Source organism: Falco peregrinus, chromosome Z, assembly GCF_023634155.1.
Source record: "Falco peregrinus isolate bFalPer1 chromosome Z, bFalPer1.pri, whole genome shotgun sequence".
Lineage (NCBI taxonomy): Eukaryota > Metazoa > Chordata > Aves > Falconiformes > Falconidae > Falco > Falco peregrinus.
The window spans coordinates 32,573,716-32,596,856 of NC_073739.1; the positions used below are offsets into that span (position 1 = coordinate 32,573,716).

Consider the following 23,141-nt stretch of genomic DNA (forward strand, 5'->3'; position numbering starts at 1 on the left):
GACCAGAGGGAAGGCTCAGCTGCAATTCAGCAGTTACCTCCAGTCTCTTGCACTGGCTTTCAGCAACTTTCAGCTCAAATCTTCCATGCTGACTGCAGATTGTTTTGTCTGTTTCTGGAGTTCAACCCTCTCAAAAAGGTACTACACTCAGAGCATCCACCTTGTAAACCTCATGTTGTAAGAATTTGATCCAAACCACGCACTCTCTCCTCAGAGACTATCCAGGTTGGTTCCAATGAAACCAACAACTTCCAAAAGCCACAGCAGAGGAGAAGAAAACAGCAGTATGCACTTGAGCTTGCACTCCTGATAGTTGCAAACCTGTAAAAAGCCTTTCAAAGGAGCACACATCTACAACACAAGGCAGCCTGGACAAACACCACCAATTTCTTTAATATGCTGGGGGGCAAACAGCCTTAACAATCTACTTAGCTGCTACTATTTATTTGATTTTGACTGTTCTCACTCATACGTTGCATTTCACATTCCAAGAGTACAGTTAAAACTGTACTATATTTAAGCTTGAACCAAAAGACTTGAAGGGTTTCAGCTGACTCCTTTTTTTTGAGACTTCTTGCTGTTAGGGAGCAAAGTCGGTTAAAAACCAGTGTCTCTTCTTGCTTTGGGGGGAGAAAAAATAGTACCCTTTTATCCTTCAGTTTTGCTGTGGAGCAGAAGCTGTGGATTCCTACCAAGGCCAAGCTGCCATTCAATTGTTTTGCAGCTGGTCTTGCAAGCATTGCAGAAAAGTGTATTATGAAAAGGTGGGAATGGAGGACAGCCTTACAGGAGGGGAAGTCAGATGTATGAAATGCAATGTTAAAAGCAGCCTAGAAGAATGTGTGCAAGATACAGAGATAATGCTGTCTTTGCTGGTAAAGCTGGCTATCTTTTCAGCCATAAGTGACAGCAAGGGTATAAACTGGAACTGATAGGGTGCACATGCGGATGGGGACAATAGAACTGAACTTGAAAGTGTGAAAAGCAGGAGGGTGTCAATGAAAGGATTCATGTCTGAATGTGTGTGTAAACAGGGTGGGGAACAGAGAGCCAGCTATACTGTGTGTCAGAAGGGAAAAAGCCTGGAGGTGGGCTCTGAGAGCAGAGAGGATGCCTGCTGCTTTATCCCTCTTTAATTAGTTTCCAAAAGACAGTGATTTCCCCTACCTTCTGCAAGTACAGGACCGTTCCCTTCAGCACAGCATAAAAGGTTTTCCAGCCCCGCTTTCCCCGGGGAGCTGCAAAGAAAACAAATGAAAATCCATTTAACTCAGATCCATTTTTACACTTTGTCTAGGCAACAGGAGAGCTACATTAGTCCTGTGTTAAACCTCTTTTGTACTCTCCTTTTCAAATGACAATGCAACTCAGCACAGTGCCTGCACATACCTACTGTGAGAGAGTAATAAAACAACCCTGACGACAGCCCTGGACTCGATCAGAAGGGAACAGTAGCAACGCGGAAAGCAGGCCAGAGAGATCCAGTCTTTATGCTCTTGCAGGTAGGCAGACACTGCCCCTGCACAGCTAGATGAGAGCTCCGTGCCACAGCAGCTTTCAGAAAGAAACACCCATTCTCCGTGCCACAACAGTCTGGCAGGCACTGCTCAGGATTAATGGGACACTGCTCATAAAGCAGTGCCTCTCAAGAGCATTCTTCCCCCTTGCCGCTGCAGCACACCCAAGTTGGCACTGAGCGGTCAGATGGCTCCTTGGTCCCTTTCCCCTCTTCTTGCAGCCATGGGGGAAGCCGAAGAAGAGAGACGGGAGCACAACAAAATCCTAAGGGAAAAACCACAATCACCCTTCAAGAAATGTAAAATCAGTTAAGAGGTTGAAGAATGTAACAAAGACAACACAACCAGCTCAGAAATTCCTAGAAAAAAGCGGCGGGGGGGTAGGGTGGGGAAGGAGTGAGTCAGTCAGAGAGGGGATTCAGTGTGAAGTTTGAAATATAGCTGCAGCTGAGGGAGAGAACACACAGGCTGTACAGTCACAGTGCCAGAGACCAGAAGCCTGCATCTAAGTTCACTCTCCACCAAGAACACACCACTGACCAGCACCCACTTGCCTCTATACTGAAATTAATAACCCGTGCACAACTAAAGCATCACTCTCAGAAAGGCATCCCATTCTGATCTGATGACAGCAAGTGATAGTGAAGAGGTTATTAGTCCCCTGCTCCAGAGGTTAATCATTCTCATTTCAGATAATGGGCCTTATTTCTAATTAGCGTTTCTTTGGTTCAGCTTCCAGCCATTGGACCCTGTTACATCCTTCTCCTCTAGATTGCCTAAGTGCTTTAACCCTCAGTACTCCTCTCCTGGGAAAATACATATAGCATGCAAGCACATCACCTCATTAGCAATCCCGCACAAGCTGATCTCTGCCCTGCAACAACTCTATTAGGAAATGAATATGAAAATGTCTAACTTTAAAAAAATGAATTGCATTGTATTTGCGACTGGAAAGGCAGGATTTTACTTTTTCAAGAGCTACATGAGAATGAGAGACAGACCTCTAAGATGTACAGGTAATTCTGAAAAAGGCCCAAATTATATTACTCATAAAAGGATTATCCCCAAATGCCAGTGTCCAGCATGCTAAATAATGAGCAATGCTGATTACTTATAATTAAAGAAAGAATTTCATAAAGGCAACTAGGTACAGTTACATATTAAGGTTAAATAAACAGAAGTCTAATAAAGAGGAACCTATTCAGAGCATCCAGCTGTCACAAAGAATGAGGTCAGTTTGATTTCAACATCTTTGTTAGGATTTAGCTAGCCAGCTGTCAGCCTCCAGCTTGAAAACACCGACCTCCAATTGTACCTTCTAAAATATTCTAGCAAAACACGCGAACAAAGAGTGTAGTCCGACTAGGAGAGAGTTGCAGTTACTGGAAACCCATCACAAAGTGAGACTTCACCTTCAGGGTTCAGGCTAACAGTGTGAACCGTGAGTAGGTGATCATCAAGATTGATCAGGGAAAACACAAATGCTCTGAGTAGCCAATGCTGTTTCCAAGATCAACAGAAAACAAACAAATGAAGATATCCAAACAACAAACACACACAGGTGAGTCAGAGGCCTTTGATAATTAGTGCACCACAAATGGAAGTAGGACAAGAAGGAAAGAAGACAATTAATTAAAGTAAGTAAGAGACAGAGCAATATTCCAAAAAAAGGGGCAGGGAGGAACTGCATGGCATACATCTGGCTGTTACCAAAAGCTGCTGAACTTCATCGGGTATGTGACCCAAGGCTGGGAATGTAGGGAAGGGAACAGTTACAGCATTTTCCAAGTAGAGATAAAGAAGACCCTTTTTTTAAAGACAGACACAAAGTAGCGGAGGGGAGATTTGAAACAATCTCATGTCACATAAGGAAAATGAGAATTACCAAACTACTACGGAACAGCTACTGTAATTCACTTGAAATTGTTTTTTCTTCTGTAAAGCATGAGATTCATTTTCTTACAGCACAAAAGATTCACACTGCTTTGCTGTACCACATTACTCATTATGCTCATGAATGTATATGGGCTGCTGCAAATGGCACTGAACATTGTAAATCCTGGCCTAATAGTGGAAATGTGATAATCCAATTGTGTTGTTTGTTATTGCTGCAATTTTCCCTAATGAAGCAGCACTATTTGCCTTTGGAAGCACATGGACTTACAGTAAGTGGCATTGTGCAGAGATAACAAGAAAATGACATGGTAAGAGCGAAAAGATACTCACTTTTTTTCCCGTCCATATCTGCATGGATTTTCCGAGCCAGAAATCCAGTTTTATACACAGTAGCATTGGGGTCATGAGGGATGTCCAGGAATGGGTTATTTGAGTTGCCAATTCGACTGACAGCCTTCGTCTGGTTCCCATTATCCTTTTCATCTGTACCATCTGAGTGAGACTTTTTTTTCTCTTCTTCATCCCTTAAAAAACAGTGAAAACCAAGCATGAACAAGGGACTGATCAGCAAAGGTTCATTTCAGTAATTCTTGCATGTTCCTTGTCAAAATATACCTTTCTTTTTACATGGGGCCCTATTTAGAAAGAAACCTAGACATATACCAAAACATCATCAGATTATAGCAAAGCTTCAGTTCACTTACTTCATCAGCACAGGACATAGGAGCCAGATTTTTAAAAAAGCCCACGTTTCCCTTTTACAGTCTCAAAAGGCAGGACTTCAAGAGTGTTCTGTGTCTTCCAGCTTCACCTAATTTTAATTCCACTTATTTGAATGCTAAAATAGGAAATATTTTCCTGCTGGGCTCCCCTGAAAATCTCCAATTTGTTCATGAGTTCACATGTAGATTAAAAGAATTAGATTACTACAGATCACCGTGGCTTACTCCTTAACTTAGCATATGAAACACAGACTCTACCCCCTTTATTTTCCTCCACAGACTAGCATAAAAGTAGTAATTTGAAAATAAAAACTACATTAAGCACTAAGTGAATTATGTTACCTGCATTTCAGAAACAAAATGCTGCTCAAAATGTTACTTATTAGGGCAATGTATTCAACACAGCTCTTGGGGACAACAATGCAACCCATTTCAGCACATCAGGAGCATTGCCTGACTAATAAATGCCTTTTTGCTCATCACAGCCAAAGGCAAAAAGGACGGGACAACCTAGAAAACAAAGGGTGTTGATCACAAGAGTAGGATGATGGTTTTCAGAGCACAGACGACTGAATCTGGGTGGATGGTGTACCTGGAGGAACCACAGTTAGTGCCAGATTAGAGAGCAGCCCTGTGTCCTTTGAGGTCCCCACACACTCCCCCTCCAAGTGACTGGGAAAGGTGTGTCAGGGAGGATGAAAGCTGTCATGTGAAAGTCATGGTAGCCATGCTTCTCCTAAGACCAGCATCTGATTAAAAAAAAAAATCATTATCACTTCAGTGTAATGATGGCTAATGGCACTGGGGTATGGACTTCAAGTCACTGCATCTCACTGGACCCAGATGATCAGCAGAGAGAGCAAGCTCAGCCAGACCTTCCAACTGCATGCATACATTCAAAGGTGTGTATCAGGGGAGGATTAGCAAGGCATATGTCAGTCCAAAAACTCCTTCGGGGGCACACTGCAACCATGTCTGCTTATGGGATTGACCATCCAAAGAAATGTCCTCCAAGAACTGCAGGCTAGAGCAACAATCTGTGTTATCCTGATCTCTGCTGAAATGGTCTTCTGGGGAATAACTTAGTCTGAGGATAATAAACTGGTTTAACAACAAGGAAACCAAATCCAGAGACATGCAGGCTATATTAGTGAACTCAGCAGTGCCAGAGAATGTTCCCAGGCATTTGAGTTTGATCACGTCATATTACTTTGTGCTTGGCATGGTCTCAACCCAGCACACTCCCAAACAATTTCCAGACACTTTTTAGGAATCAGCTCAGTCAATGACCACCCCAACAGACAGTGTAAAGGTAAGCATCTTCTTTTGAAAGGTGAGTCTTTTCAACGGTATGGATATGGATGCTACGCATCAACACTTGGCCACAGAGTCACACAAAGGTGCCAGGCATTTGATTTAGTTGTAGAGAAACAGCCAAGTGGTACACCATACCTTCATGGTCTTGTCTTGCAAGGTCTCCTGATATAAGAGGAATAAAACTTTTACTTCAAGATCTGACTCCTGCAAGGAAGAGCAGTTCTTGCATCCTTCAGCCTATTGATAAGTGGTTTTCCAGTCTAGAACAGAGAGATCTGCAAAAATCTTTTTGTTGGTCAAAGCAGTAAGGATTGCTTCATGCATGATTTGGTTGAAGCCCTCTTCAGTTGCAGTTCTGTTGCAAAAAATTGTCAGAAAATTTGGTGGGGTGCAGTGCAGAATAGGAGTGTGCATTCAGGCTCCCACATTCACTAGTTCAGGGTAAATTCCTGGACAGATCTCTTTATTTTACAAACCATGGTATCTGATTCACTTTTAACCTTTTGGAGAACTTGAATCTGGAACTACTGCAGAAAAAGAACAACAATGCAATTTTCTCTTCCAGAGAGAGAGTAATTTTTCACAATTGAAAAAGTGTAGGAATTGCTGATAATTTTGCTTGTCCTGACCTCCCTGTGTTTACTGCACTTACTAGCTGTTAGAAAATTTGGACCATTGTGTGACACGTGTCTCTTAGATATGTGTCCATTACCAGAGCAAATTCTAACACAAATCTGTGCTGCTTAATCCAGAGTAAAATCTCTTATAGGGCACAAGCACTAGGGCTGATTTGTCACACAGAAACGCCCTGTGAATTTTGAGATCTCAGCCACAGACACAGTGGATTTCTCCTTGTCAGCAGAGACCTACTGCAGTAAATGGCTTAGCATTTATTTATTTTTTTTATAAACTATCTCCTTTGGAGCTATGGAAGCAAATTACCTTATACCAATCAACTCTCCTGTGGGAATGTACCAGTGCCCTTATACAAGCAGCCACAAGTGTTGTGATGAGCAGTCTTGGGGATCCTGGACACTGCTAGCACTGGGGACAGAGCTCTCAAACTCAGCATCTCTGGGACAGTTATTAAACAGAAATTCTTCAAAAAACAAATGCATACAGGGCACACAAGGACAAAATGGCATCTGCTGTCATGAATGCTGGTAGCATTGAACAAATCTTTAATTGGTCCTTTTCATCTGTCACTGAAAATGGGACATCCTTGAGACTCAGAATCCTCAGGCACTTGTGAGAGCCAAGTACTCTGACAAGATGCACGAGCAAGTCTGTAAGATGCAATGAAGGGAACCAGAGTGAAAAGGGGGACTCATTACAGAGAACAGGAAGTGGATGAACAGCTGAGAAAATAAACTAAAAGGAACCTCTGTCTTCCTCTAATCTTGAATATGAAACACCAGTGGAATAAAACCAGCAGATCTGGGACTCACTTCAAATATTACATGTTGCTTCAGTGGCCAAGCCCCAAAACAAAAAAGGATGGCTGGGAGGAGTTTCAAAGTAGCAAAACAGTTCAGGTATTAGCCTTTGCTTAGGTACCATCCAAAGTTGGCTGAATAGATAGGTCCTGGATAGGCTTTATTAAGGATGTAACAATTTAGGCTTACTCCTCACCAGCCTTTAGGGTACAGCTGCAAGAAGCAAGAGTTGCAGAAAATTCAGCTGGCCTCTGGATACATACACCTGAAAACTGGTATTGTCTGAAACGCTAGCATGTTGGGGGTGCAACCACTCAGTCAGCCTCAGATGGCTTTTGAGATGATTCAAGTCCTGTAACACCCCAGCATGAAGGTGTCCAGTGATGTAGGGTAGAAGTCAGTGGGTGGTGTCACAAAAGCACAGCTCAGGTCCTCATCAGGGGCAGGCTTTGTGCCTCTCCTTTTCATTTGGTACAGGAAATGGCAAAACCCTTCTGCCTTTGGGGAAAAAAAACCCCAGGTTGGTTCCAACACATCTTTCAGTAGCAAAACTTCACCACGAGAATCCACTCAGGTTTGTGGCAGCCTTAACAGATTTTCTCTCTTTGATCAGCAGAGGGAGATCATTCGTGGCACTGGGTCTGGAACCAATTCCTCTGGTGACCCCTCTCTGACAACTGAAAGAGGCTGCTGTGAACCCTCCTGCATGTCCATTTTCCCTTCATGGACTGTGGGACCTACTAGTGCTTCTGCTCTGCAGGGTACTTGTGACAGGAAAAGGCTACCTACCACCTGTAGAGTTTCTCCAAGGCTCTGCTTACAGCACGTGTCCTGGTTTCAGCTGGGATAGTGTTAGTTTTCTTCTTAGCAGCTAGTACAGTGCTGTGCTTTGGCTCTGATGTGAAAACAATGTTGATAACGCACTGATGGTTTTAGTTGTTGCTGGGTGAGGTTTATACTCAGTCAAGGACTTTTCAGTTTCTCTGGTGCTGCCAGCAAGAGGGCTGGAGGGGCATGGAAAGAGGGGACACAGCCAGGACAGGTGACTAGCCAAAAGGATATTCCATACCATACAATGTCATGCTGAGTATATAAAATGGGGGAAGAAGAAGGAAGGGGGGGACATCCGGCATTAATGGCATTTGTCTGCCCAAGTAACCATTCCGCGTGCTGGAGCCCTGCTTCCCTGGGAGCACCTGCCTGCCCATGGGAAGCAGTGAATGAATTCCTTGCTTTGCTCTGCTTGTGTGCGTGGCTTTTGCTTTACCTATTCAATTGTTCTTATCTCAGCCCTCAAGCTTTATATTCCTTCCTGATTCTCCTCCTCACCCCTCTGGGCCAATGGAGAGTGAGTGAGCAGCTGCATGGGGCTTAGTTGCCAGCCCGGGTTAAGCCACAACAACGTGGTATTTGCAAGGCTTCCTAAAACAAGACAAGGAGCTTCAGTTCCACCTCCCTTAGCTTGTTTCTTTGGAAAATGACCTGCAGACAGAGCTGTACTGAGGCACTGACTGCCCATGAGAACCAGTGCACCAAAGCCAGGATCTGCTTTCTCTAACATTTGAAGACACAGCATTGAAACAGCAATGTTTTCATTCCCAAATGTATGATCACTGACAACCAGAAAGAGTTTGCCTCTTATTCTTAAACACACAGATTTGAAAAACATGCAGGAATGCAGATGTTGCCATTTTGGTGAAGAAATGTGTTTTCACCTCTCCCCAAAAAGACCCTGTACAAGACCCAATTTTGTCTTCTAGGAGAAAACCACCATCAGGATCTCTTAGTAAGAAAAACATTTCTGTAAGCTCTGTGGTCTGATTTGAGGCTCTGCCTTGGAAAACTGTAATAGACTGGGGTCAAGCCCTTCATTTCTAAAAGTCTACTTCATCTTTGCATTTGTTCAAATAGAAAACTTACATGACATGGCAAAAGGCTGAGTTTACCCATTTAAAAACTGGCACTTAAAATTATTTAGATTTTTAACATATAATTGTATGAATATGTGGAACTGACAGCATCTGTATTAGGAAATGGACTTAAGAAACCAATGCAGAGAAGTTTTGGCATCTTTCTCAAAGGCAGGACAGAAGAAAGGAGAACAAGATGATTACCGGGGTAATCAACTAAACCTAAAATAAACTCTAAAACCAATCCTGAAGTTGCAAACAGGAAACATCTTAGAACTTGGGAGTCAAAGAGTTAATTATAAAGGGGAGAGGTTTCTCAGTTGAACCTAGAAAAAGGTGAGCTTCAGCACAGATCTTTATAACTCCTGTCTCAGCATCACAGTTTCCCGCAAGAAACACAGAAAGGATTTAGCAGTGCCCCTTTCCCACCATCACTGTCTCAAAGACCTATTTTTGTTTAGCTGGAAGGAGATGATTTTTTAGTGATCCACTCTTCCTAACCCATTCTGGATGGCATAACCAGTTCACAAAATCCTCCAGTGAAAGCACTTCCACAGCTTATCTAGGAAAACCTATTCCCTGGTTTAAAAGGCTTATTGCTAGAAAGCTTTTTTAAAACGTTGAACCCAAACTTCCCCTGTTTCAAATTTAAGCCCATCCACAATGGATGTGAATAATATTTCACACCCTTCTCCTCTGCAACAGCCTTTACACACTGAAAAAATTACACTCAGGTCCCTCTCCTCAGTGCTCCCTTTTCCAGCTAAACAAACCTAGCTCTTTTAATCTCACTGCTTTTGTTCACAGGATCTTGATTTTATTCCATCTTATGGGTGATGTTGGGGTTGAAGAACAGGAGTTTACCATTCAAGTGTGAAAAAACCTCATGGAAGTATCAAGTCCCTAAGGAAAATTTAAGCAGCATGAGAAATTACAACACAATTGCTGAAGCTACATGCACTCCTGGGGTGGTTCCAGTGACCTTAGCACCCTGAAAACAGGATCCATCAGACTAACTGGGTGAAACAGCACATAGCTTCACTGCAGTCAGTAGCAATTTCTGCCAATGACTTCAGTGAGGTCCGATCACTACTTAGTGCTTCACTTGCTGTTCAAAGAAATGAACCACAGTCCAACAGACAGGAGAGTTCTACAAATGTAAGCAGCAGAGAGGAAATATGGAATGGGACGAAAGAGAGAGAAAAATAATATTTCTGATGGTTAGCTTTCCCATATTGCTTTTCTCTTTTTCTCCCAGGACACTGAAAAACAAGACGGTCAAGAGGAAACAGTAAGCAAAGTAAATGGCAAGCCAAGAAAATGGAAGCATGTTTTCTGGCAGTTCTGTTGCAAAAAATTGTCAGAAAATTTGGTGGGGTGCAGTGCAGAATAGGAGTGTGCATTCAGGCTCCCACATTCACTAGTTCAGGGTAAATTCCTGGACAGATCTCTTTATTTTACAAACCATGGTATCTGATTCACTTTTAACCTTTTGGAGAACTTGAATCTGGAACTACTGCAGAAAAAGAACAACAATGCAATTTTCTCTTCCAGAGCTGTACTCATGCTTCCCCGTTCATAAAGAATAAAGGAGTACTCCTGCTGAAAGTCTCTGAAGCACATCTGCTGTGCCACTTCTCTTGACTACAAAATTGGAGTCAATGGTAGCCTTTTCTTTCCGTAGGCTTTGGATCAGACTGCAATTCTACTGGAAATGGACAGCAAACCATGGAGGATGACAACACACCTAGCTCACAACTAGTAAAATAAGGATCACGAAGCAGTCTTCCCCCATCTGTGTCACTGTTGCCTATGGACTTATTGCCAGTCATTAATCCACCAAATAAGGTACTGCCAGAGCAGCTCTTTAACCGTTGCTTAGCTCATAAGACAGAGTCTTAGATCCTCAAAGAGATTCTGGCTGAAGGAAAGGCATTCCTCCACCATGCCAGCATTGCAAGACATCTTATGCTGGGTTTTGCAGTCCTATTTCCACCTTTGCCTTACCTTCCACCCCTTCCCCTGCCAACTGCATCAGAGCAGCGAAGGGATACTCTTTGGAAAGAAGAGGGGATCTTCCTCAGTCCCATCACAGCAAACCCGACCATGTCCCCTTCCTATCCACCCTTCTCTGCAGATCACAACAAAGAGCAAGAGAGCGATGTGCCTCCTCCATATGGTTCAGGCAGTCCCAGGGCACCTTGGGGTGATTACTTTACAGCAACCACACACCTCTGTCAAAGTGAGGAGAGACATCTTCACACTCCCTTTTCCAGCCCACACCCTCAGTCTTAAAGGTAAAGGCACAGCCTCTTTGACTATGCCCGGAATGAGCTTTGCTTCTCAGCGTGGAAAGTAATTGTCACATCAGTCCCAGCTATCTGTCTGAGTTTCAGATTGGAATCAACAATTTTTCCCTTTGAGCATTCTACTGGGAGAAGCTGGATTTACACTCACGTTGCAGAGCCTTATTTAGGTAGGATTCTGATTTTTCCCTCTTCCAGCCTGCTTGCAATTTTTCCCCAAACAGTTCATTAGCAAGGGACATGGACTGGACTATGTAAATGCCAAAGCAGTTACCACCTATACAGGAGCAAGCTATCTCATAAATCACCTTGACTGAAGCTCATGGGAGCAGAGCCAGGCATGAGCCAGTTCCCACCTGGAGGCTGCCCAAGTGCATTAGACACGGTATGGTCTCTTGGCAAGAGCTGCAGGAAAATTCTGATATCAAGAAAGTCACATAAAGGATTCTGCTGTGTGTAAAGTACCTGTGAGAGAGTGTCTTGCAAACAGCTCTGGTGTTAGATTCACACAGCATATTCCAGGTCCAAGACACGGTCTGGGAAAATGTCTCCGACTGTGTATTTTATGAGCTCATCAAAGATGGCTCTTCTTGATGATTCTCCTTACCAGCACACCTTCCTCACTACTCTTGACATCACCTAATACACTTTTGAACAGGTGCTGCAATCCCAGCTGGAACTAGCAGCCCTTGTAACTAAGGTTGCACAGCCTGCCAAGAAATTCATTTGCAGATGATGAAATTAAAACAAGGAAGATCAGAAACCAATGGGCCTGCAAGACCTGTGGCAGTTGTAAGTACTTCTAGTACAAAAGGTGCAGGAGTATGCACCCCACACATACATCGTTCTCAAGAAAGGGAGTTTTCAGATATATAAATCCAGGCACATAAACATCTTGTATAGCCAAAACAGATAACAGACATCACTCTTTTATTGCTCCTTGCTGGCATACCTAGACCACATGAAACGTAAGCACCGAGAAATGTCAATTTAACACAATCAGAAGTTAAAGTTCACTCTCACCTGCATTATTTCCATAGTTAACAAGTGTTAGCCTGTCAAAAGGCAGCTAAGGACAGGGGGATATCAGACTGTACAATTTATGATCTTTCGTATTAGGCTGTTGTCAAGTTATCCATAGTTAATCAGGAGACAAACCAAGACAATAAACCAACAGCAGGAAACTCAATCCAAGATGTGTGTTTCTGTTCAGTGGTTCTGACATAATGTAACGAAAGATAAAGGGAGAAGTCAACTTCTGTTTTATTTATGCAGTTATAGAACAACAGAGGATTTCATTTCTCTCTTTTCAGGCTGAAGTTTCCTACTAAATGAAACGTCCTCTTTCCTTACAAATGCAGTTGGCTCCTATCATTAACAACTCCCCTTGCTGGAGAAACAGAGGAGGCAGTGTTGCCAGGTCATTCATTAACAGAAAAGCAAACTTATTACATTCCCTAGCTATCTTCTACACTCTTTGGAGCCCACTCAGATGGTGACATAGGATGTATGAACAGATTACTACATAGGTACTATTTTAAACTCGTAATTTCTATGCCATATACTTACACTGCCCATTCCAGCTTCTCATTCTTGATCGAATTGTAGAGGGCCTGCAAAGGGAGAGAAATGAGATGACATTATTGTTTGACGACATTATTGTTTGACCCCTGTTACACATACGTTAACAAGCTGAGGAAAATTACCTAATTAATACCAGCAAGAAATCTGTCTCTGATCAAGGAAGTACAGTATCTGCTTATGGTCTAATGCAAAAGTCTTGAGCAGAAATGTCACCTAAGCAAAAAAATATCAGAAGGCAGGGTTTGAGATTACAGTCATTTTCTCAAGTGGGTTATTGGGTTTTGTGGTTCGGCTTTTTTAAAATAACCCTGTTAAGTTTGCAAAAGCTTCAAGACTTGAAATTCAAGGTCCAATTCAATTCCTGATAGTGAGATTTTTTTGTCATTGACTTTAATGGGGCCAAGATTTTGCTGTATGGGCTTACCTGTAAAACTATGCCAGAATAGCCATCCAAATGTCCTAAGCCTCACAGCCACCTGACTGCTTTCCCAGTCACATCCCCAAACATAACCATGATCCATTTCAAAGACCAAAACAGAAAATTAATGATAAGCATCTTTCATGCTTGAAGACCAATGTCTTGGACTGCTGCCTGCTAACACTATTACTCTTTCAATTCATAGGAAAGATGCAAGTAGTTTTGACACCAAAGGTCACAGTTCTGTTGTAGATACCAGCCTGCAAAGAAAAGACTCTGGAAGCTGACTTAAGGGTGGGCATCAGACAGCTGGGATGGATTTCTTTTGAGAGGAAGTAGGCGTATCACTTGGATAAGTGTGTCTGCTTTCAGCCCTCCAGTAGCTGATGCATACAATGGGTAAATGCTATTACTACAAGCTAATGGAGTTCTTCAAATAGGCCACTTGACTCAAGTGAAGTATTTTGGTATGGAACGTCCCTGATTCTCACACTTAAAATCCACATTTGTAATTTATCTTATATACATAGCTAGATTTACTCCCCCTGGCACCTAACTCCTACACAGCCTCAAAATATGTTAACGTGTAGAAGAACTGTTGATGCACATGATTACCAAAAAGTAGCACATCAAGTATGAACAAGCCTGAAAATCACATACTATAATAGCTATGACACGCTCAACAGAAACATTAGCATTTTAATAGCCTTAACTCTGATCTAAAACAAAAAATGGTTTGGAAAACTGAAGAGTTGAAACTAGCCTTGTGAATATGCCACAGCTGAACTTGCACTGCGAATCCTATGAGCATATCCCACTGCTCATCCTGGGATCCACCAGCTCCCTCCGAAACCTTGCACCATTTGTTTGAAGATCCTTAACATTCAGCTGTGCGAAAATCTGGCTCGACTGAACCATACACAAGCAGATCAAACATAATGGTACAACTCACCTCACACTGATGCTGCACAAGCAGCAACTTTCATCACAGTGCACTGTCAAAGTAGGCTTCTCTGAGAAACAGAACAGATACGACCCCCAGGAGGAAGCATCCCACATCCTACTTACACTGAGCTAGCAGAGAGAGAGACCCGCTGCTAACAGGGCTTTGCTGCGCTACTCACAGCAATATGAAGAAGTATTTCCAAATCTGGAGTTTTCACTGTCTATTTCTATATATCCTGTCTGCTCTAAATTTGTATAAGGAGTTCTGATCCAAAGGCAAACAGCCAAAGGTGAAAGAAACAACATTGCTGGCAGTTTGTAACCACTTTGCTTAATTTTCAGATGAAAGTTATCAAGAGATTTTAAGACCACCCTGCACGAAGCAAGAAAGCACTAACATTTCCCCCTCCCACCGTGCAGCCTGCAGTCCAGCAGAATTAGACACACCTCCATTTTTCTGCACAGGCTGATCCTGACACTGGGGTGTCACCCAATGTCTGCTATTAGAAGCCACTATGTTTCAGATGTTTTGGACAAAATCCTCCTCTTATTCTTTGACTTGCACTTTTGTTCCTATTACAATTAAAATGTTCTCTTATATTTTGAGCCAGAAAACTACTTCCAAATTGGACAAAATCCTCCTCTTATTCTTTGGCTTGCACTTTTCTTCCTATTACAATTAAAATGCTCTCTTATACTTTGAGCCAGAAAACTACTTCCAAATATAAGGCAAAGGGGCTGCATTTTTTCCCCAGTTGCTTCCCCATTTTTTTTTTTTTCAGAAGCAGTATTTTTTTCACTAGCTGGTTGGATAAACTTTTGGAACAGCAAAAACCTGGCCCAGGGTATCAGAAATGCCTTTTGCTGTTCTCTGACCCAAATGCCTACAAGATTGTGTCACAACCTCTGAAAATGAACACCTGCCCTGTGCAGTACTACTTTGTATGTGATTTTACTGCTAAGAAAGTCTCTAGGGATCACTACAGCCAAAGAGCAAGACACACAAAAACAGCACTCCAGATTGGTGCGGGAACAACAAATGCCCCAGGCTTTTGCCTTGTGGAAAGTGACATGTGTTTGTCCCTATCTTTAATAATGAGCCAGGCTCCATCTTCCTTCTTTAGGGAGTAACAGACACCAGCCCAGTCATATGGCATACATCTGACTAAGGACACAGTGTCCCTCATAGAGCATCAAATACAGTCTCTCAGAAAGCCTCTGCTATTCACAAAAATGAAGGAAAACCCTAGAGAGTATCCACAGGCCAGGCAGCTGTATACAGGGCATGTTCGGTGTGCCTACCAAGCACGTTCAGTGAGACCTCAGTAAGCAGACCTCTCAAGGGATGGAGATACATGAGTTCTCATGCCTGCCCCTCGACCCACCTCTCTGGCAGAGGCTGCTGCCAGGCTGCACACTCACCGCAGGACTCATGAGCCTTTTAGAGCTGCTTTACGTTCCTTCTCCAAAGCAATTTATGCTTTAACATTTTCCTGATGTCTGCTGGGCTCTCACATGATCTGGAGAAGAAAAATTTCTCCCTCCCATGTTTTGCAACCAGTAGCAGAAGTGTATAGGCCAGGACCTGCTCTATCATTTATGTCACGGCTGTTTCCCAAGGCCCTGATTCAGATAGCAGCTCTTTTCAGCACACGTATCTCCACAGTATGATTGAACCAAACAAACCTGGAGACAAGCATTTAAATGCTTTGCTAAATTGCAACAAAGCTGATCAGAGATTATGGCAGGGACACAACTTTCACCATACTTAACTAGCTACAAGGATAGGTTTTATTAACTCATGTTTTCTCCCTGGGAAACGAAGAATAAAAAAATATCTCTGATTTAAAGCAGTCTTACAGTTTGACAACAACCACAGCTTCTTACCTGCTAGCCTGGGAAGTGCTTGACAAATTTGTTATCTAAGCCAGAACACTGGAGGCTGGACCACAGCAGGCAATGTCAGAATGAATACTGCATGGATCTCATCTTGCAAGCTGGATCAATACCCCTTTCCTCTCTTTTGGCACCCAAGGCTACTGTAGGCAGGATCCAACCCCCAGCTACCAACTACTCAGCAGTGTCCAACTTCACTGCTTCAATTCTTCAGCTCTATCACCACCACAGAAACTCCTTACAGTTTTCCCCTTTCTGAGAACTGCTGATCTCTGGGTCCAGCTCACCTGAGGCCCAGCAGGGTTCTAAGCTCCCTGACGAAACTAACACAGTTTTGAAGGGAGAATAAAAGAAATTAACGGTTGCTAGACACAACAGCAGACACCATCCTAGACACCTTCCTTATTTTAACTTCAATGCTGTTTCATACAGCTTCAATCTGACCCTTAGCAGACTGGTGTGTAAAAAAACAAGGGATTTGCTAGGTGTTTGCAGGATTTGTTAGTATTTGTTAGTAAACTAGGTAAGAAACTTACAGATTCTTTCTCTAGCCTGTAACTCTGTAAGAAGCTGTGGAATTCCATCCCTATTTTCCCTCTGTTAAACAGGTAGATGAACTACAAATCCAGGTTTTCACAAGCTCTCACCACTTGGTACTTTTATTCCAACTGTAAAGAGAAGCAAAACTATGCAGTCAGTGCTTCTGAAAACTCCTGTTTATTTTACAAAACTGCCAAGAAAAAAAAGGTCACTTGCCATCCTCACCTCCCTCCAAATCTTGTCACATGCACAAACCGTTGGACCCATTTAAACAGGCTGTTCTCGGCACCTGCCGACTGCCGACTGTGTGAGTCAGCCTCAGCATGCAGAAGCAGTGAACGAAAGAAAGGTACAACCAGGTGCGCCCACAGGGACAAAGACGTAACAAATTACCCAGATATTCATCTTGGTAAATCATCTAGGTAACAAGTAGGCACAGGATCTCCCAAGCCTGGTAGGGTGCAAGATGCTGAAGAGGTCCCAGGGGACCATGTGATCCCTTCCCTTGAAAGGCAACATAGGGGCTGGTTCTTGAAGCAGACTACTGACTTTCTGTACACACTAGCCCATTCAGAAAAACCTGCCAAGAGGGAAAGAAATACACGACGGATATTTTTTATACCTCCTCCATGCACAAAGGAGAAGGAGCCAGAAATGCCTGATGTGAGCTGGTAAACAGCCAAAACCAAAACTGAGTTCAAAGAGTCAGCAGGAATGAACCTGTCTTCTCTAGTCTTTGTTTCCTAGGCTCTCCACCTACACTCAGTTCCACCATGACTTCTGGAGTCATCCTTGGGGGAATGACCATCTGACCATAACAGGAGATGCGCCAGGTGGCTTTTGCTGCCCCCAGGACAGGGATGCACTTGTGCTCTCTGCCACCCTCCACTGCAGCCACTGTCAGAAGAAGCCCTGCCTGGGGACACTCCTCCTTCACCTCCAGCTGGCAGCAGCACAGCTGATCCCAGGCAGCCAAGGAAGTTCCAGTCACACCCTAGGGCAAAGACATGCTCAGCCTTTGCAGCCAGAAGTACTCAGTCGGAAGTTCAGCATCTCTCCCAGTCACTCAGCATCAGCTCATCAGCTCTGTCCCTGGCACCACAGCACACAGCCAGGCACGGTTGTTTATAGGAAGGAGGAAAAGGTAGCAGAACCCTACAAAAATAAAACAGGTAAATGAGGCAACAGATACTAGACGCTGCAGATGTCTGCACGCAGTCCTGATAGGTGTTAATATGCCCATCCTTTGGACCAGTGTCTGTCTCTGTGTCACTGCCTGCTGCCAGCTTTGGATGGGGTGAGACACATTGCTATATACCACTCCCAGTGTGCTGTTTAGGTGATTACCTGAAGGCTGACCCTCCCTCCAGAACTGTTGCCTGCATCCAGATCTACACTACTTCACCGTCTCCTATACGCCATCTTCCCTGAAAATCCAAATCTTGAAATTTTCTCCTGTCCTCATGCACAGATCTGTAACACCTGGTGAGGCGAGGATCAGGGTTCTGATCACTGAGTGCCTGTTAGCTCCTTGCCAGGCTCAAAGCCCACATGCCCCCCATGTCTCATGCATATTCCCCCTTCTGATGTGGATGCAGCAAGGATGCCAGAATAGTACCCCAAGAAGCCTGCGGGTTAGTGCACAGCATGGCATGTCTGCTGACACCACTCTCAATTTCAAATTCCACTGGTTTGTACAACAAACGTCCTTCTAACAAGCTGGCACACATTACTCATAAAACAGCACAGAGCTGTTCAGCAGCATATGGAACTGATGAATGTTGTTTTGGTGTGGGTGGAGATAGGGTTGATAGGAATGTTTTAGGGGGAAGGAAAGAAGATCATTTCACCCAGGGAATTTCAAGTGCGTCACCAACTGGAGGAGAACATTTCTAGGAGAAACTCCTCTGTTAAAAATCTGGTTTGTGTGGAGACAGGGGGGGAGGGGGAGGAGGAGAAAAAAGAAAGGAAAGATTGTACCAGATACATCATCACAAAATAGAAAAGGATGGTTACCTGGGGCTCTTGAGAGCCAAGAAATTAATGCCACACAAGAAATGTGTCCTCTATTAAACTGATCGATGGGGATTGCTAGAAAAGATTTGTTCTGTACTTGCTGGAGTGTTTCATCAGTGTTACTGGTAAAGGCAGCATACTGAATTATTATGGGTAAACAGAGGAAAGGCTAGAGAGAAGTGTTTCTTGATAGTGGAGCACCTACACAGCCTATTTCAGAAATTGTTTTATTGGCCCTGTGCATTTGCAGGCAGGACAGGCACAGGCACTCTGCAATTCAGTCCATGGCTGCAGGAAAACAGTCTGTCAGGAGGAGAGACTGCTGAGCACACCGGGTCACACAGACGATTCTAAGGTCCTCTGACTCACCTTGCACACAGCCTGGGTATCCTTTTTGCAGGTTCTCCTGCTGGCCTGAGGCTGTGATACCTGCCTATAACACACAACGAGGACGCATTACCTAGTGCACCCTGCATATGCACGGGTGCATGTGTGTGTGTATGTGCGCACAGAAGTACTACCTGATGTTTTTCAAGATGAAAAGTCCTCAGGCTACCTAGCTTCTTTAACACTGGCAGCAGGCACCATGTTGGTGCTTTGTTCATACTGGCTAGAGCATGAGGATATAAGACACTCTCTAGCTCAGCAAAATAGGCTGAGTCACCTAAGTGCAAAGTATCAGAGTATGTTCCTGAGGCACAAATGGGTTAAATCTGTCTCCTGCCCTGAGTCAGCTGAAGCAGTTGTGGAAATAGGTTTCAAGCATTGTTAATGAGTTTGTATGAGGAGCAGATGAAATATAAGGCAGTCCAGACACAAAGGGGGAAACACACGCACAGAAATATGGAAGAGTACAAGTCTACAAATCAAACCCTGCTTGAGACTGAGGGGATCTACATGGCATCACTGTCCAGAAAGCCCAGCCTAGAACTGAAGACATTCTGTAAGAGGTGATATACAAGCACACACACACACAGACTTAGACTGATAAAAAGACCTTTGCCACACTACACATTGGCAACAACTTCCAGGTCTCTTTCACCAGCACAGCAGTACAGAAAGCTAAAGCTCAAATATAAATCAGTTCTCTAAATCAGTGACATCTTAGCCAAATAGATGGGCAGACAAAGAACAGACGGGGAACAGACATATGGGAAGAACAGGGCTGCCCAAAATCACAAAACCAATCAGTGCCAGAGCTGCTTGTCATCTCGTCAAGTGGGCAGGCATCACTGATGGGCACGCAGGGATCTTCTCAGTCCCTCTGTAACACAGCTTTTACGGGTCTTAGATGTTCCACAGATACAAATGCCTTTGTATGAAATAAGCAAACAGCACTACAAACAAAACCAAAGCTGCAGTATGCTTCCCAACTTACTGAGCTAGGCAGAAGTGGGCATCTTTCACACAGCAGCCTACACTCAGGAGGCAGAAATATGAATCCCACAGAGGGATGAACACAGTGCGTTCATTACTGCAGTAGCTAACTAACTGTACCAGATACCATTCCTGGGGGAAAGTCTCTGCCCTGAGGATGTTACATTATGCATACACAGTGGACACAAAGCCTGGCAGAGGGAACAGCAGTTTAAGTGATAAGTGATTCACCCAATGTCAAAAGACCCCAGTTTCCATCATATGCAGAGACTTCTCGTACAGAAATCCTCCCATTGAATACAGTGTGATTATTCCCATGCCTAGGGTGACAGCGATCACAAAATCAGGTTGCAGACTTTACTCTGGCATTTGCTGGAGTAACAGATACTGCATCAGCAACAGCCTGAGAATGATGGCCATGCCATTTCTCTGCCACAACCTCAGCAGTACACCATTTCTTAGTTATGGTTAATAAGGCCCCCAAAACAGAGGTTCCTGAAATGGGCCTGAATAAAATACTTTATTCCTATTTGCGTTATTCTTTGATTAAGACTCTGCAGCTGAGGCACTGAAATACCATACAACCTGTAAGCCAGCAGAGAGTGATCTGCCAGGAACTACTGTGCAGCATTGGGATCTTTTCACCATAGCAGACGAGGTTTCTCTCAGGACAGATAAAAGATTTAGGGAAGGGACAGCACAGGAAGATGCATGCATGTGCCTGCCTGTTTGTATGCACATGGATAAAAGACATGGTTAAATGCCTTTGGATGATGCTCTGAAATATTTCAGCCTCATTGAACACACCTTTACTAATGTTTTTATCTTCTAATCCCAAGGCAGAATTAATTTGCAGCAGGAATGAAATTAGAGGCATATTCAGTCACTGCATAAAGTTCATCCAACCCTTGGAGTCACGGAGCACCTTTGGGGAGGGAGATGGCTATTAAAGCTCTTGTCAGAGCTTCCTGAGTGCCTCTCAGTTACTGAGCAGGAGCAAGGAATGAGGAAAGAGATACTGCATGGAGTGTCAGTTGTTTGCCTAGGAACCGAACAACTGGGCTGGGCAAGGAGATGCTGCACGCAGCCACTGTAGCATCTGGGCATAGCCTGTGCTACTGACTGCTAGCTACAATACACTAATGTATTCCTATAAATGCATAAGTGATGCCTTCCTAATAAATACTTGACAGCAACATTTAATCATGCATGTAATTGAGACAACTAGCACCCACACCTACTAAACCACAGAGCTGCAGAGAAGGAGCAAAAATTATTTTTCTATAGAAAACCATTCCCATTAAACAGCTAATCCCAAGGGCATCACTTGCCAACCCTGGCACCTTTCCCAAGAGCAGAGCTTCGATTAGCATTCCCACTAGCAAGTTTTCACTGTTTACTATTGCACCAAGCTCAGTGACAGGGCATTCCTCTAAGACTCGATCACTATCACACACCAGACCTTTTTCACCTTCAAGTCTCTCCTCAAATCTAGAGATTATTTTCTGACCTGACAGCAATTCTGTGATCACTGCAGATCATCCAGAGCCCTTAATTCCTGCAGAGGGTAACCTTTTCAGTAACAACATCTCCACTCCTAGCCAAGAGAAACACAATGAATACTTAGTTATTTACCTTGCTTTCTTTAGTAGAAAACTCAGAGGAGTTGGAGATTTTCATAGATTTTGACCGATGGGACTGCCGCCAAAGAGATTCTTCTCGTGAGTATTTCACCGAACCTGAGGCTCTCACCCGGACTTTGCTGGTGCTCTGAACACTGTTAACTCCAATCATTTCCAAAAGTGAGTGTGCGGGATAGGGAAGAAGAAAGCTAATGGCACTCCCCAGTCCCCTGCAGAGGAGTTGGGAAAGGTTATGTCTGGAGAGCCCAGGCTCAAGCAATCAGTGTTTGCTTAAAGCGCACTAGGCTGTTTTCTCCAGCATCTTCAGGCACACTGTTTGGAGCCTGCCTGATTGTTCCAGGCATTGCTCACGTCACTGGAGGGGGGGGGCGAGAAAAAGAAAACGAAGAGGCTGATTGATAGAAACTCCTCCCCTGCTCCACTCCTCTCTCTAGCATCGACTCTCCCTTCATACACACACAACAGCAAGACGGAAAGAGGTGGAGAGAAAGATCCTGGAACAAATGCTAGCAGATCAAGCAAGAGATTCATTTTCAGCTCACACAGCCACACTTCCCTGCCTGCAACAGCCTGCCATGCTCATTACTGCCTGCAATAACAAAGGACACCATAAAAAGAGTGTTCGATCACCTGCCAGCTACAGGCTTCTGGATGTGAGAAATACCGATGGATTCCCAAAGCACTGGAGAAACGAGTGAAAGCCCACAGCACTATAACAAAGTTCTGGCAAGCCCCAGAGAGATGCCCCAGCATAATTCCACAACTCTCAGCGTTTGCTCTCGCTAGACTGAGTCCTTGGGGTGCCTTCCCAGGGGGCAAGGGGGAGCAAGACAACTTTGACACTAAGAGGGGCTTAGGGGAAAAAGAGATGGCTCTCCCAAGCTCACCAGCACAAACCAGTGGCAAAGCTGCGAGCGAGGAGCTGGGGACCCATCTCCCCCTGTCAGCACCCAGGAAAGCTGTAGCCATAGCCTGCCATGAGCAAACCGCACGCTCTGGCCAGCTGACCCTGTGAGCCATGCTGTTCCCAAGTGGCAATCTGTTCCTCCCCTGCAGGAAACCCACACTGCCCGGTGCTGGGGTGGCTACTGCCCATGGCGCGTGCACGCTGCAGGCACCATCCCAACCCGCATGCGCCCAGCTCCGCAGGCCAGGCACGTTTCCCCCCACGCACGGGGCATGGGGAGGCCGACGCCAATGGCAGGTGGTGCTCTTACCAGGGGTGGATGCACTATATAAGGCAAAAGAGAGATGTTTACCTCAGTGTTGCAAAAGCACCATCATTTCTGGCTCCTGGAGACCCAGAGCACAGCAGACTGTGCATTGCCATGGCAACCTGCTCCGATGAGAGGGAGAGATCTCCGCTCTGCTCAGCACTCAGCACCAGCACGGGGTCCTGGCAGCTGGCAGCACACACCGGGGGCAGGTGGAGCAGCTTGCACCGGGGCAGAAGTGGATGATCCCATCATCCCAAACTCAGAAGAGGCAAACAGCTTGTGCAGAGCAAGCATGAGGAGCTGGAAGGCTGCACAGCACGGGGACCTCACCGCAGGCTAACACCACAGGTTCAGCAGCCTGTCCATGCTGCCAGCCCACCAGGCAGGGCCAGGCCAGCACT

The 23,141-nt window shown here is 44.4% G+C and overlaps 1 protein-coding gene across 10 annotated transcripts in view; it reads right to left on the reverse strand.

Annotated features, from left to right (window-relative positions):
- The window catches only part of PSD3 (pleckstrin and Sec7 domain containing 3), a 140,378-nt gene that overhangs the window by 32,379 nt on the left and 84,858 nt on the right, over positions 1-23,141 (reverse strand). For 7 of the 10 annotated variants that reach the window (XM_055790656.1, XM_055790657.1, XM_055790658.1 and 4 more), the window contains 3 exons: positions 12,674-12,717; positions 3,744-3,937; positions 1,168-1,238 (listed from right to left, as the gene is read on the reverse strand). In XM_055790656.1, the coding sequence (XP_055646631.1) occupies positions 1,168-1,238; positions 3,744-3,937; positions 12,674-12,717 (309 nt within the window). Of the gene's footprint in view, positions 1-1,167; positions 1,239-3,743; positions 3,938-12,673; positions 12,718-13,892; positions 14,016-21,515; positions 21,752-23,141 lie in introns of those variants that run through there. The other 3 variants (XM_055790660.1, XR_008744753.1, XM_055790659.1) reach the window with 3 other exon arrangements.